At 40.8% G+C, this 15049-nt stretch overlaps 1 protein-coding gene across 3 annotated transcripts in view; it reads right to left on the reverse strand.

Moving 5' to 3' along the window:
• Positions 1-456: 456 nt before the first annotated feature.
• Positions 457-15049, reverse strand: part of LOC140669962 (protein FAM135A) — a 34712-nt gene continuing 20119 nt past the window's right edge. The window contains exons 2-17 of one of the 3 annotated variants that reach the window (XM_072900225.1): positions 13808-14067; positions 13578-13654; positions 11288-11501; positions 10375-10509; positions 10220-10249; positions 9825-9912; positions 9565-9759; positions 9356-9490; positions 8768-9008; positions 7817-8497; positions 6744-7705; positions 5867-6660; positions 5129-5330; positions 4606-4855; positions 4309-4536; positions 457-4187 (exon numbers count right to left, since the gene is read on the reverse strand). In XM_072900225.1, the coding sequence (XP_072756326.1) occupies positions 3982-4187; positions 4309-4536; positions 4606-4855; positions 5129-5330; positions 5867-6660; positions 6744-7705; positions 7817-8497; positions 8768-9008; positions 9356-9490; positions 9565-9759; positions 9825-9912; positions 10220-10249; positions 10375-10509; positions 11288-11501; positions 13578-13654; positions 13808-13884 (4515 nt within the window). In that variant the 5' untranslated portion in view covers positions 13885-14067 and the 3' untranslated portion in view covers positions 457-3981. Of the gene's footprint in view, positions 4188-4308; positions 4537-4605; positions 4856-5128; positions 5445-5866; positions 6661-6743; positions 7706-7816; positions 8498-8767; positions 9009-9355; positions 9491-9564; positions 9760-9824; positions 9913-10219; positions 10250-10374; positions 10510-11287; positions 11502-13577; positions 13655-13807; positions 14068-15049 lie in introns of all 3 variants that reach the window. The other 2 variants (XM_072900222.1, XM_072900223.1) reach the window with 2 other exon arrangements.

Below are 15049 nucleotides of genomic sequence, written 5' to 3' on the forward strand. Positions count from 1 at the left end.
TTCGCAGTTGAGGGAAACAGAGGCGATGGCTATTTACCTGATAAACGTGTCTCTGTTGCGGAATAAAAATTTCATTACAGATATATAGCTGGAATAAATAAATTTTTCATTCGCATGCGCATTCGTGACGTTCATCGATGGCACACAAATGTCATAAATTTCTGACAGAGACCGGCTGATGTAGACGAAAGCTGCTCCAACTCGGAAGTGTGATTAATGTTGCACGGTTATTTAATCTCATTTTTAAATTTTGTACATCAAATAAATCTTACATGATAGAAGGTTAGATAGATTTTTGTCATATATAAAATATATAAAAAACAAGTTAAGAATGGGAGTGGGAAAGAGAGGAGAGGAAAGAGAGAGAGAGAGAGAGAGAGAGAGAGAGGGAGGTCATCGATTAGTGTCGGAAATGGATTCGACGATGCTTGACAAACATTAAATACTACAATCATCTTATTGAAAAAGATCAACATATTTATCAGATAAACAGCCTACTTTTCGATAGTCATATTAAAATCAGCGACGTAGAGACAAATAAAAGGATAGAGAAATGTTTCAATACGCAGATTTTGTGCTTCGAGTCCGATTTCCTTATAGACGACTATCAAATAGACTGTCAGAATTCGGAGGAATTATTGAAGACAATTATTGGCGGCGGGCTCGATAAAATAGTACTCACAGATGGTGACATACTGTAAGACTTTGCGTCAGCAAATACAATTTTGCATCACACTAGAAAATAATTAGCATCAAAGTGTCAAGATAAGATCGGAAATTTTTATTAAAATTATTTGAGGACCAATAGAGACAAATAATATCTTTATCCTACAACTCTGTATGCATAATAATTTTGAGAAAACATTTTGATAAAATAAAAAATATGCTAAAAATATATCTATTTATCACGATGTTAAAGAGATAAAAATCGAAATTAATGCATTTTAATTTCTAAGAATTGTTTTATCTTCCTACGCATTTTATAAATAGCTTAATCTGATGCAAAGTTGCACTTACGTAGTTTTTCACCATTCCACGATTATCAAGCTCGCATTTGTAATAATATTTATATATAGTACGATCGCAATATACACGTTAACGGTGGTCGTAGGTTGATCGTTTTATGACGATATTATACGTAGACGTACATACATACTTTTTTTTTACGCATGTAAAAGATGGATTATATTGAGTGATACGGATTACGATACGATATTACTCACATATCTTGAGAGCCGACGTATGATCCGCGTGATCTGTTTTAACGCATGCCTTACGACAGTGGAATCGCTGTAAAAATCATTATTTTCTACGCGCACGTTTGCGCTCGGGACAGTGTGTGTTTACAGTTTACATAGAGATTTGTAACGCGAGAATTGCGGAGTGGAAGATTATCAAGAGCTATCTGTCATCTACATACCTACACACATTTTATTTCAATAAAGAGATATGTTATAAAGTAAATTACACGCGTACATACATACGTGTTATAAAACAAAAGTATAAAATATATCTTTATAACTATATATTTTTTTAGAATTAAAAAAAAAAAAAAAAAAAAAAAAAAAAAAATTGATACCATCAATTTACGAAAAATTTGAAGTTTAAAAAATTTTCAAGCTCTCGTGACTTTCCACTCCATAATTATTAATTAATACGCGAAATAAAATAGACGCCTCGTACTTCAACCCTCAATTTGTAACAATTATAATCTATCATGGATATACGTATGTACATTCGCGATTAATGGGATTTATCTATTTATATCGTCTTACACATCGCTCACAAATAGGGACATGCAGTCGACATATCGTGTTAAAAGTTTTAAACGCACACATTCACATACACAATACAAACATCTAACATATATCCCTCCCCCCACAGTTTGATTTTGGGAATTTTAGTTCCTTCACGAAAAAAAAAAAAGAAATGTTTACGTAACCGTCAAAGTACGAGGCGTCATTTTCGCGCCGTTTGAATTGCTACGATCGTGTAGCTTGACACACAAAGTGCATCGAAAACTGTCATCACTTGAAGTTTAACGACAAAATCTTTGGCGAATTTAAAATCCAGTTTTTCAAGACTAATCACTTTTATCTCGCTCCTGTGATTTAATATTAAATTTAATATAAAATCTTGCATAAATAAAATAATTGAAATATTAATAAAAATTTAATATAAAATATTTTATTTAATAAAAGATTCTAAATTTTAATAATAATATAAAACATATTAAACATATCTAACAATAATAAAAGAATCTGAAGGAATAAAATAATAAAGCACAATTTTTGAAAAATAAAACAATAAGATGATGTTATTCAGTTCCATCACAAACCTCCAATCGTTAAATAAATAAAAAATTATTCAACGTACTTTTTCATACATTTCGGTCGAGATGTTTATATAAAATTGGTCAAAGGATTTATCGTTAAAAATTTCAAGATCAGCGATCCTGAAACGCTCTGTAGACTTTAAAGTGGTCGATAAAAGCCGAATTCGCTCGTGTTACTCGGCGACGATCTCGACAGTTATAGCGCGACGCTTCACGTGCTTCTCGTCGCTCGATTAATATACGCGATTAATATATTTTTCTTTTCACTTTTTTTCTCTCTCTCTCTCTCGCATTTTTTCATCGTTAAATTGTTCTGAGCAAATTGAGATCTAGTATTGGAGGGATTTAATATACCTGAAACGTTAGTCACTCCCGTCGTAGTATATCGAGAGACTCGTCGTTGACGAGAGGAGACTCCCGAGTCCTCTTGTTGATGTTGATAACGCTGATAAACGTTCTCATAATTATGCGCTCTTCTTGACGTTCCTTCATCCTCAGCTGTTTCGCTTTGTATATCGTTATCTTTTCATCTAATCATTTTCTCTTTTAGATTTCTCTCTCACTCTCTCTCTCTCTCTCTCTCTCTCTCTCTCTCTCTCTCTTTCTCTCTTTCAGCATCGTACTCGGCTCTCATCCATCCGTTCTCCGCACTCATCTCATTCAGCACTCACACTTATCTGAGGATAACAATTGACATACGTTTCGTAACTTTCCTATGCGACTAGACAATGTGTCGTTGCATTGTCTTACTTTTATTATTATTTTTATCATTATATTATTATTATTATTTTCCCTTCCTCTCCGTCGTGCAGCTTAACACTGGTCGAAGAGAGTCTCTCAGTTTTCTTCTCCCTTTTTTTTTTTTTTTTTTTTTTTTTTACGAAGTACGATTCTTCGATCAATTACCGTCCTTCTTCCGTGATCCATTTGTCATAACAATGATGTTAAAGCTAACGTGTTCAACGATCGTATCATGTTTTGCTGTATTTTACTAGGCCGCCAATTCTCATTCCGACTTTCTGGAGAGATTAGAGTACATCCGATCACTCGATAGTGATTAGCATTAGAGTTTTCCCAAGCATATACTTAATTTTCGCACTAGCTCGCGCCTTGCCTTCTCTTTTGCCTTTTAGTCGAAGAGCGTCGCTGCTGCTACTACTATTATTATTACCGTCATCGCACTAACCACACTGGAGAATAGGTCCGTTTCACGGCGAGCTACTAGATACATTCGATTCTGAATGCTCGAACTCTCGATGAACTCTTTGCATCGCGAAAGAATCTAAATTCGACCGTACTTATCCGCGACATTTATAATTGATATCGAGATGACGCGCGAGAACCTAACGCAACGATTGATACTAAAATCGACGGCGTGCGTCGCGCTTCGTGTAAAAAAGATTCGATTGCCTCGCTTCTCAAGATACCCCGAATTGCTTTCCGCGGGGCAGAGAACAGCTTCGAACGAAGAGGGAGGAAGCGAGGCAATGCTCGACGAGTTGTGTCTATAAATTACGCTAATTACGGGATCGTCGAAGAACGGGCGAGTACCGAGCGTCCGAGCGTTTACTACAGTTTAATTAGATTTTTTTTTTTTTTTTTTTTTTTTTTTTGTTTTCCCTTCGTGCGCTAGACAGTTCCTTTCCTTATCTGAAGTACTTCAACCCCGCCACCAGCATGAACTTCTCGATGAAGAGCTCAGAATCGAGGACGGCGATGTGGGCGGCGCGGCCGATCAGGGCGTTCGCCGTCGGCGGCAAAGCGTGATGCACGTCGTATCTGACGAGGCTGACCCCGGACGCCGACATCACGGGGTACAGAATGTTATGCACCATCTCGCGATACGCGGCACCTGGGAAAGAATCAGATCATAGTTAGTTAACTAACATCTCATCTCTAGTCGACATACTCGCTACGTAATCGCTATATAAAGTAAGGCGAGACGTTAAGATAAGAAGTTTAATCATGATCACCTTGATCCGTCAGGTCTCGAACGGCAGCCTTGCAGAGCTCGATTCGAGCCGAATGCAGGGGCACGTATCGATCCTGAGCGCTGCCGCACAGCAAAACGTGCTTGAACTTTTGCAGATTACTCTTCTGGCTCAAGCGGAACATGAAGGAGTGCCTCACGTCCGGCGAGTCCTTCATCGCCAGTTGCAACAGCGATCCAGACTTCTTCCATTTTTGCATGAACCACATACCTGTTGACGAAAGGTTTATAATCGAGACCGGTGACATGGGAATGCCAGTAGGCATTACTATAGGCTTACCCGCGTTCACCAAACCGCTCGTGTTGTAGAGAGTGCCTAAATGGGGTCCGCTCAAGCTGAGGAAGGTATGCAGACGAGGCAGAAGCGGTCGCAGTTGCGGTCGCGTCAGGGCGCTACGGATGATTATGGTCCCAAGGGAATGCCCGATGAAGCTCACTTTCGTCGGATTCAGGCCCGACGATTCAATGTGATAGAGGATCTCGGCCACCAAGCGGTCGGTCATCGTTTCAAAATCAGAGAAGGTGTCGCCCTGTCAAACGACATATGCACGTGACAATTTGATATACTCTTGATCCTGCGGCTTTTAATTTTGTCGAAGAGATTAAAACATTCTTTGAAAAAAATGAGGCGCTAAAATTTATATTTATTCATTTAATTAGTTGGACTAATCTCCTTTAACAAATAAAAATACAGGAATAATTTCAAAAGAATTACATAAAATTGAATTCAGAAAATATAAGATTTTACAAAAAATATTAAATACCATAATTATAATAAGAAGTAAAGCTATCTTGTAACTTACCTGATTTCTCTCGGACATGAGAAAATCTAGGTGTGTCCCAGGCAGACCCAATTCCAAATACGTCTTGACGAGACGAAGATCAGCGGCGTTGCCATCGAGACCGTGGACGCATATGATAAGATGTGCACCTTCCGGCGAGAAGAGCCGATACTCGTCACTGATGTGGAAGTACGGCAGAGTCGAGGCCAGGGTCGGATAATCACTAAGAGGCACATTCGATCTTAATGATTGAACCGACGACGAGAAGTTCAGAAGGTCATCGTATCCGAGGGAATGGGCACGTTTATGCAAACGCAACTGTGCTTCCTCGCGCTCTCTAGAGGGTGGTAAGGTAGACAGAGAAGAGAACTTAACTACAAACGGAAAGATACAGACAAAAGGACGCGGAAGCGAAACGCAAAATGGCACCTCGAAGCGGAAATAAAATCTTGAAGTAAGAAACAAAAAAAAAAAAAAAAAAAGAAAAAAAATATCATCTAAATCTCTAAATAAAATTAAATCAATTGTAATAAATTTTCGAATAATTTAGGCATCATTTTCCAAGCATGTTTCTAGCTTGATTAATCAAAAATAACAATGTCAAAGTAGATTAAAGTACCTAAGCTTCATGGGTTATTCAGAGCGCTTTTTTTCGCAACTTCTAATTATCATAAAGTAAAGCAAAGTCATCGTAAGTATCAGGAAGCAGTTCTAAACGGGAGACGGCGCTGACACATCATGCGCGGCAACTCGACGCACCTGTAGATCTTGCCTGAGAAGCTCATCTGTCGCTTAAACTCCTCCTTGCACTTCTTAAAATTGATAAAGTCGTCCTGCGTGGACTGCAGTAGTTCTTTTCCCTCCTGATAACAGTCCAGACAAATGTCCCTTCCGTAGACGCTCTCCCGGTCCCGGTTCCGTTGTGGGCTGCAGGGCGCCGTCTTGTTCTGTTTCGGACTCTTGGTCTGCTTCACCGTCTCGTACACGTGGTACAGCGGATTGTCAATCGGCGCCGGTGGATCGCGAAACTCCTCGGGCGGTGGCGGCTCGTCCTGGAACATCTTTGGCGGTGGAAGCCGCACCTCCTCGTACGAGTGTTCGTCCACGCTATCCTTCGCGGTGACAGTGGGACGATCCTTGCGTGGCACGATCTTCGACAGCTTCTGTCGCAGCTGCTCGCTCGTCAGCTTAGCCTGATTACGACGCTGTTCCGAGCTGGAGGTGTCACCGCTGCTAACCCAGCCTGAGCACTCGGACGTGAGGTTGCTCGAACTCGAGCTCGGCGTGGGGCTGCTAGGTCTGGTGGATGGTGGACTCAGGAGATTGGGAATGACGGGCATGTTGTTGCTCAGGCTGTCCTTGCTATCGCGTATCGGCATGCAAGGCAGAGAGACTGCGCTGCGTGGCACCACCACTTTGTTCTGAGCTACTGGTACACTGGCGCATCGCAGCCTCTTTGCGTTCAACGGCGGCACCCCGAGGCTCGTTGATGTGTCCGACGGTGTCGTGCCGTTCGTCGTCGGTGCCTCCATGGGCGATTTGATAGGTTCCATCTGAACGGCAGGAAGAATTATTGAATGTATCAATAAAATTGCATGTAAAATTATGGGTTCTATTACACTTTTGGAAATCCTACCTTCAGAATAATTTTATTGTTGTTCTCTACTTCGAGGACACTCGTCGCAGGTGCCGAAGGGGAATGACGGTATTTGGGCAACGGGGCGACAGCAGGATCTTGATACGCCGGTGGTGGTGGTGGCTTCCTGTTTCTGTGATTGCACTTTCTATCACTTTTGCGACCTCCCTCCTCCACCGGGTGGTCCGTGTCGAGGACTGGTGCGGAGTGCGGTCGCCTGCTGTGCTTGTCTCTCCTTCTATCGACGCGAGACTCTCTCTTCGGTTCCGGCTTTGTAGCGATCACCTCGTAGATCGGTTCTTGAGTTGTTTCCGCGCCCTTCTTCTCGCGTCGTTGTTTCTCTTCGCTATAATTCTGGCCTGTGCCATTTCGAGACGACTTGATCGTTCGCTCGGTTCTCCTGCGAGTCGGTCGGTCCCGTCGAAAGTCGCAGCAATCGTTGCGCTCCACGTCATCGATTAGCCGTTCCGTGCTCTTCGGCCTCTTTGGCTTCCCCGTCTCGTCGCGTATTCTTCCGCTGGTACTGCCGTTTGTGCGATAGAAGAACGAGTCCGTGGTTTTTGCATAAATATTCGACCGCTTGTTCAGGGGATCCGCCAGATACGAATGGCTGCCGGTCAGTGCGCTGCCATTCATGGACTCTGGTAACTCCGGGCGACTCCTATGCGTCATCGATGTTTTGCCGAGTGTGTGATACCTGCGTGTCTCGATACCGTTCGTTTGACTATATTTGCCGCCTGTCTGGTGTCCAGACTTTCTGGAATTTCCTCGGTATGTGACTCTGTCCAACGTCGCCGTGTGCAGTGGTTGAGGGTCTAGTAAAAAGCTGTCGCCGTTTACGTGCACCTTGGTGGATAGAAAGCTACTTTGGTCGTTTGTGGTCGTTGGCAACGGTTGACGTGTTCCCAGGCGATGACTCCGCGGTTCCAGTCGTATTCTTCTGGTGTCGAGGGAATGGTAATCTACACGAAAAATCGATTATCACACAAAAAAATTTTCCTCAACATTAAATTACATTTTTATCAATATTATTTTCAATCCATATATTCTTCGAAAAATACATTGCATTATACCTTCCACAATATTTGCCGATTTGCTTTCTAAGCAATCAGGCAACTGACTGAGGTCCAGGGCGCCCATGCAGGTTGGCACTGTGAGATTCTGATCGCAGGACTTGGACGACGGCCGATAACCGGGCAGATGTCCGCCGGGCGGCAACTCGGGAAACATCGCCGCCAGCAGCGAGGTAATGGAAGTGGAGTGATGGTCGGATTGCTGTTGCTGCTGCTGCCGATTCGGCACCAGCATCTGCGTGGACTTGGCACGAGGCAGGGGGATGACCGGCGTAGAGCCAAGGGATGGATTCGGCGCGGAACAGGCCTGCTGACCCGAGGGCGGGAAGAGGGTGTTACTGGACGGCACTGTCGATCTGGGCCTCCCCCTCGAAGGCACCGTTGCCGGCGGCGTGACGTTGCGACCACCGCCACGCTGCCCCCGCGGGAACAACTGGGTCGACACGGACCTGGGCAGAGTCTTGGGCGATGTTCTGGGCTGCAGAGGTGCCGCCAGATCGGGGCCCAGCTGATCGAGGGATTTGCTGTGCCTCGCCGGAAGCGTGGAGGGTGTCAGCATCAGTCGGGCCTGGATCGATCCGATATCTTGCGCCGCGCCTTCGCTTCTGGGCGACCAGATGCCTATAGAGCGCGACTCCAGGATCGCCGCTATCCCGCAGCTGCAGTCGTCCATGCTGGGGACTGAGAAGAATAAACACAATTTATAATGTTAAAAATTTATTGATTATCACATTACATTTGGTATTTAGAATAATTAATATCTTTCAATATTAATTAATTTGTAATTATATATCGCTTTAAAAAATAAAAAATTCTACTCTATATAATATAATATAATATAATCGACGCGCATGCGTACACACACGTGCTTTATTTAATTTTCCATAATTAAAATACTGGAATGATTTCAAGCGGATGTTGTAGCGAATAATCGCATCGCGATAAACTCACCGCTGTTTCTGTGCCTCTGCTGCATGTCAGCGTACTGATCCTCAAAGATCAAAGGCAACGAGTGAAGATCGCCGTCCAGCTCTGGACAATGGACAGGTAACGGTGGTAAAGATGCGAGATAACGCGATCTCCGAGCAGCCTCGCTCACCGCTTGATAAGACTGATAATTCGCGTCGTAACAGCCAGCTGCCGACATTCTCGGATTTTCTAATACAAAGAAACCCTCGGCGAATCGCTTTACCTGAAAATTGATATAATAAGTTGCGGATGAATAAAATTATTTGAAAAAATTCAATCAACCTTTTATTAAATTTAAGATCCAAAGAATATTATTATTGATATTTAATCCTTACTTAGTACTATTATTTTTATCACCTACAACCCGTATATTTCCCACGTGTTTATCAATGAATAAAAATGTTAAAAAAAATTTATATATATTATTGATCCTTCTAAATAAAGATCAGAGTGAAAAAAATTAATAATTTTTGCTTAAATATATTTATCCTATGAAATAAGGATTAATTAATTTTGATTGTCACATTTTATTAAATATTATCTTAATGTTTATCTTAAGTCTCCATTTACTCTCAGTTGATGATGAACCCGCGCTAAATGCTGATGAACCGCTTCTCGGCCGGAGAACGCTTCGAGGAAGTGCTGCCAAAGGACGATGTTTTGTGCGCACAGTTGGGCTATGTCAGCTTCCTCGGTGTCCATCAACTGCGAAGGATCAGTATTTAAGAGGAAACCTTTGCGTGTCGGCAAAATCAAAAGAGAACACGAAGAAAACGAACCTTCGTGATCTCCTTGTGCGAGTTCTGCGCGAGCTCGAGCGCCCTTTGTTGCCAGGAGGGGAGCAGCCGCGCCAAGTCGGACAAGTCGTTGAGCAAGGATTCCCTCGAGGCCAGAAGCAGCCTCGTCACCTCTTGCTGGACCAGTCTCGCATGCTGCAACCTCGTCCCCGATCCGACGCATCTCGTGGTGGTCTCCTAAAACGAGACGTGGATTTTTATTAGCTGCCAATGTTCGTTTGATGGGCACTTTCGAGACTCACAATGTTTCCGAAGGTCGTCGCCGAGTTGTTGTCGCCGTTCGCCGCCGGTTGCTTGAACTGCAGCCAAGGTTTTCCGCCTCGCGGTGCGCTGCAATTGCAATTGAATAAATTACAGCCACGCAATTAATTTTTAGAACAAATGCAATCCCTTGCGCTTATTAAAAATTCATTTCTCTCTACTTATTTTAAAGGGACAATCGTGTGATAATCTAACCGGGTATTTTTTCATGCAAGAAAAAATACATATAATTACGTGCTGCGTATTTGACAGATGGAAATTCCAAATCAAGTTGGTTCGGGAATTCAAAAGTTGGCAAGGGGGTAATAAATTGTGCGACTACTTGTGCGGGAAGTTTAGCCGGTTCTGAACCTGTTTAAAGTAGTCAAGAACTCACCAGCTCTGCACTACGTGAAGTATGCTCTTCCTACTTTCGTCGGGGTGAAAAGACACGACCATAAAACAGAAAGAGGGGGGGGGGGACAACGTCGATTATATACATTACATCGAATACTCGGAAAGAATATTACGAAATGTGAACGCGATACTGACTTGATGTAGGGCTGATGAAGTGCCACGAGACAGGCGTGGATCGTGATGGACACCGCGGCCAGGTGAAAGTAATCGAAGAGCACCGGCAGGTGATAGTGAAGACCCTTCGTGGGTGTAAAGTTCAGCTGTAGCGCCCTGAAAAAGTAACGTCCGTCAAACCTCCCATCGATCAGTCCCAGCGGGATTTCTCACAATTTGCGAGCAAATATCTAACAGAGATATCCGACGTCTAAAGGCTATCTGAACGTCTCTACTACCGAGTGTTGCAAAATCTTGTTGCCTCAAGTAATTTTCTTCAACGTCGTTACCTCGAATCTGTTTTATCGAGTCTGCCCGAGGAAAATCAACTTTGAGACCTGACGGAAGAGTCAGGTCACTTAGGAACGCGATTATGATACTCGCGAGGAGTTTGTCGCAAATGCAATTTGTACATCCGCGATATTAAGATTGCTCGTGTTTATGAAATAAAGAAGAGGCGTGCGATCTTTTACATGTCCAAAATTAACATATAGCTCTCAATAAATCATGCAAGTATTATAAATATATATTTCACAAAGAAAGATCTGAAAAAATATGCTATACAAAATTTGTTTTTATCCTACGTTTTAAATAGGCATAATTATACATCTATGTCTATAAAGTAATAAGAGCAGTCTAACTTAATTTATTCTAGCTTCTTTAAATTTTTCAGAGATTTGCCGCGATTCAGCGTCTTCTTAATAATTATTCGCAGATTCAGGAGAGGTCGCAAACAAGAGAGAGATAAAAATTGGTACGATCGGCAGATTGCTCAGCTCGTTTGTGGTCCACCCTTTGCATGTCTCCGTTATCAGCGGAGAAGAATTGAAGAGGGGGAGGGGGTGTGGAGGATAAATTACACGGGCCGACGGCCGTTAGACGGCGAGATGCTCACCTCGAGGACACGCAAGCCATGTTGCCCGGCTGCGTCGGCTCGCTGAACCATAGCTCGACACCTAGATTAAAGTGGGTGCGCGACAGGGCCTCCTCGATCTTGTGGCTGTGCACGAGCACATGCGCCCGGAACAGCACGGAAGTGCCGAGTGTCACCTCCTCGTTCCTGTACAGGATCTGAAAGCGCTTGCTCGTGCCCGGCGCCTCCAGGGAATCTGCAACACGAATTCGCGTCGAGTTTCCCGTCCCGGGAATACGATCGGTACACGATCGATCGAAAGAAACTGAATCGGGCACAAGAACTTTTGCGTGATACGACTGCAAACGACGAGCAATGACGAGACACAGAATCGTGACGCTGTCACGCGATGCTCTCTCGCGTAAGGAACAGAAATGTCAAAGCTGTCTTGTTAAATATAAAGGAAAAATTGCTTTCAATATATAAAACTTCTAATGATATAAAAAAAATATATATATATAATATAAAACAGGTAATATAAAATATATATAATACATTGTAAAATATATACATATAAGAAATCATGTAAAATAAAATATAAAACACAAAAAAATTTGCACACTATAATTTTGAGGCATTAAATATATTTATAGCAATCACATGTATGAATAAATATACATAATGTGCGAAATGAAATAGGGTAAAGTAGGGTGGTATGATGGCTATAGATTTTAATTTTTTCAATAATCGCTATATAGTACGCTTTTTTAATTATTATCAAAGATAATCAATATTTACAGTAGTTTATATGCATACATTTGTTCGAAATAACGATATTGTGAATTTTATATCATATTTTTACTTTTGACTACTTTGCAGAGTTTTTCATTTGTCCACTAAAAACTGTTATAACGTCGAATAAATTACAGTTAAGTTATCGTAATCGACATTAGACATATTATAAAGATATGTAAATTGTTATACGACCTATAATTTTTATTTTCGTTTTCACTATTTTTTTATAAATATTATGGCCATCTTTTCCTTAAGGATGTTTAACACCTACAATCGGAGCAAAAAGTAGTCGAAATTGACAAATATATACTTTTCTCATATATCTTAATATATGATTATTATAAAGATTGCATAAAATCTTATTATTTATCCATAGAGTGTAGAAATGTATTTTCAAATTTCTGTTGCTTTTTTTCGGAGAATTTTCGTGTTTCTTAAATTATAATGAGAAACTTTTATCATTGACGGTACCTCGATTTCAACATTACAGCACAAAATTTGAATTATAAAAATAAAAGAATTTATTCGTACAGAGTAATTTAAAATGTCAGAATAAAAATGATAATAGTGAATAATGACAAAATATAGAAGATTTTTTATTCTTTCATTGATAAATTTAATAATTTGTCATTTCTCCGAGAAGAAAGAAATGTGGCAACATGGTAATTTTTCATAAGTTGCTCAAATTGTAAATTGACATATGAGGCCTAGTGTCGCTTCTCGCTTACACGTTTGTATATAGAGGCTTTTTCAGATAAAAAGATAGATTATTTAAAATGTCAAAAGAAGGCTCAGCTGAATATTATGTTGCCACGTTTTCACAATAAATAATATGTCATCTCGGATAATAGAACGAAATTGAGAAAATTATATTCAATATCTTTTGAACTAGTCAGTACTTGACCAAAATTATGTGATCAAATATTTCCTCTATATTTAAACTATACTTTTGCAAATTTTGAATAAATTCCTATTATTATTTCTATCTACTTTAGCTCTTAAATCAACACAATTACAGGTTTTTTATAAGATAGAAAATCTGTAATCGTATCAATTTAAGGGCTAAAAAGGACAGAAATAATTATATTTATACTTATTTATATAAATAATTATATTTATAATTATATTAATACTTTTACTTATAATTAGATCTACAAAATAATTATATTTATAATAATATCGACGGGTAAATTCATTGCAAATTAAAATCCTTATAACTTTTGATTGCTTCAGTGAATCAACTCTAGGTTTTTTTATAAGTCTCTGAACATGTATCAGAACAATCTGTGCAAATTGTATTAAATTCCTATATTTTTAAAAATAGGTACTAAACTATAGGTACATCCTTAAATATTTTCCTTTTAATTTCGATAATATTACGCAATTTAAGCTTCAGTGAAGATAATATGCCAAACACTATTAAAAAATAACAAAAATAAAAGTATGTTTTTTGCATTTAAAAAAAACTATGGCCATCTTACCCGAGTTTACCCTCTCCGTATCACAAAGATTTCTTGGATTATCAAAATGTACTTACGATTTCGCGGTTGATTGACCTCCACCTTGACCGGCAGTTTCGGCGATACTCTGAGAGCAGTTCGGATCTGATAGTACCTGCAAAGCAAACAGATTCGTTTCCATAAACGATCTCTCTCTCTCTCTCTCTCTCTCTCTCTCTCTCTCTCTCTCTCTCTCTCTCTCTCTCTTTCTCTTTCGGACAATCTCGATCGCGTAATATCACGTCAGATACGAGCAGATCAATCTCACCCGCGTTGGAAGAGGTCAACATTGTAGAACTTGCAGAGCTCGAGAGAGAACTCGAGGGTGGCTTGTAGATCGCTCATCTCGATCCTCGCGATGGAAGGAACCACCCCCGCGTCTCGCGCTACCCTTGGTACAATCACTAATCGTACGAAGACCAATCTCGCTCAACGCGATGACTTGCGAGCATTAAATCTTTAGGGCCTTGTCGAACCTCCCGGCTCGCTCCTGCCATCCTGAGGAGGGATTTCAGCGCCAGAGGTCCCCTGGAAAAATGTACGAATTCTCGGTAAGCGATTCGATTTATAATAGAAAAATAAAAAATTAGAAACGCGAAATAACATTTGCGGAGGATAAATTTCAAGAGTAACGGGGTTATAAAAAGGGTTATAAAATCGTAGCTAAAATTATGTATTTTTCAAGAGATATTATTCTTAATGCGATAAGAATGGTTTGAAATAAAGTCGCGATTTCTCAAGCGATATTAATCTTTCAATCCTCGGACGTTTTAATATTGATATGAACGTAGTGGCCGCAAAATATTTGATGGTTTCCTCATTGTCGGGAGCAACACAGAAGGCGCTTTTCATATTTCAAGAATATACGCCGGGAATAGTGAAGGCCATAACCGTCTCGTTAAAGTTTCATCGTTACACCCTATGCGATATTCGTCGTTTCGCGACGATAAAAACAGAAGCCGGCACGTTTATGTTGCAAATATAAATCGGCCAATGCAATGTCTCGTCCAACTTGGAGCCAAATTTAGTTTCACGTGGACAAACTTAGCCCGCGCTTGGTTAATTAAAATTTCTAAACAAGATACGAGCGTTTAATTTTATAACGAGAGAGAGAGAGAGAGAGAGAGAGAGAGAGAGAGAGAGAGAGAGAGAGAGAGATTCTGTTTATATAACGATAAATACTTATAAAAGAACAACGACCGGATGTGTGCGAACGTATGCTCGATATAATGCATGGGATGCAGCGAGGATTTAAATAAACTCTTCTTTTTGCATGTACGAATCGATATACCGAAGGCCGGGGTGTGTAGTCTACGGCTTTGACGTTATACGTCATGTCCGTAATCGTGGAAAGTATTTCACGGCGATCTGCGTTTCACTGTCAAGGACGGTCAGAAGCGTGCACGCGAGTGCAATTATCCTCGTCCGGCTGCCTGCTTCGTAAAACCCCGCGCGAAGGATCAATGGCCGATGTAACTTAATTTTTCCAAGTCACCCGTTAAGAGAAAGA

This window comes from Anoplolepis gracilipes, chromosome 10, assembly GCF_047496725.1.
Source record: "Anoplolepis gracilipes chromosome 10, ASM4749672v1, whole genome shotgun sequence".
Taxonomy (NCBI): Eukaryota; Metazoa; Arthropoda; class Insecta; order Hymenoptera; family Formicidae; genus Anoplolepis; species Anoplolepis gracilipes.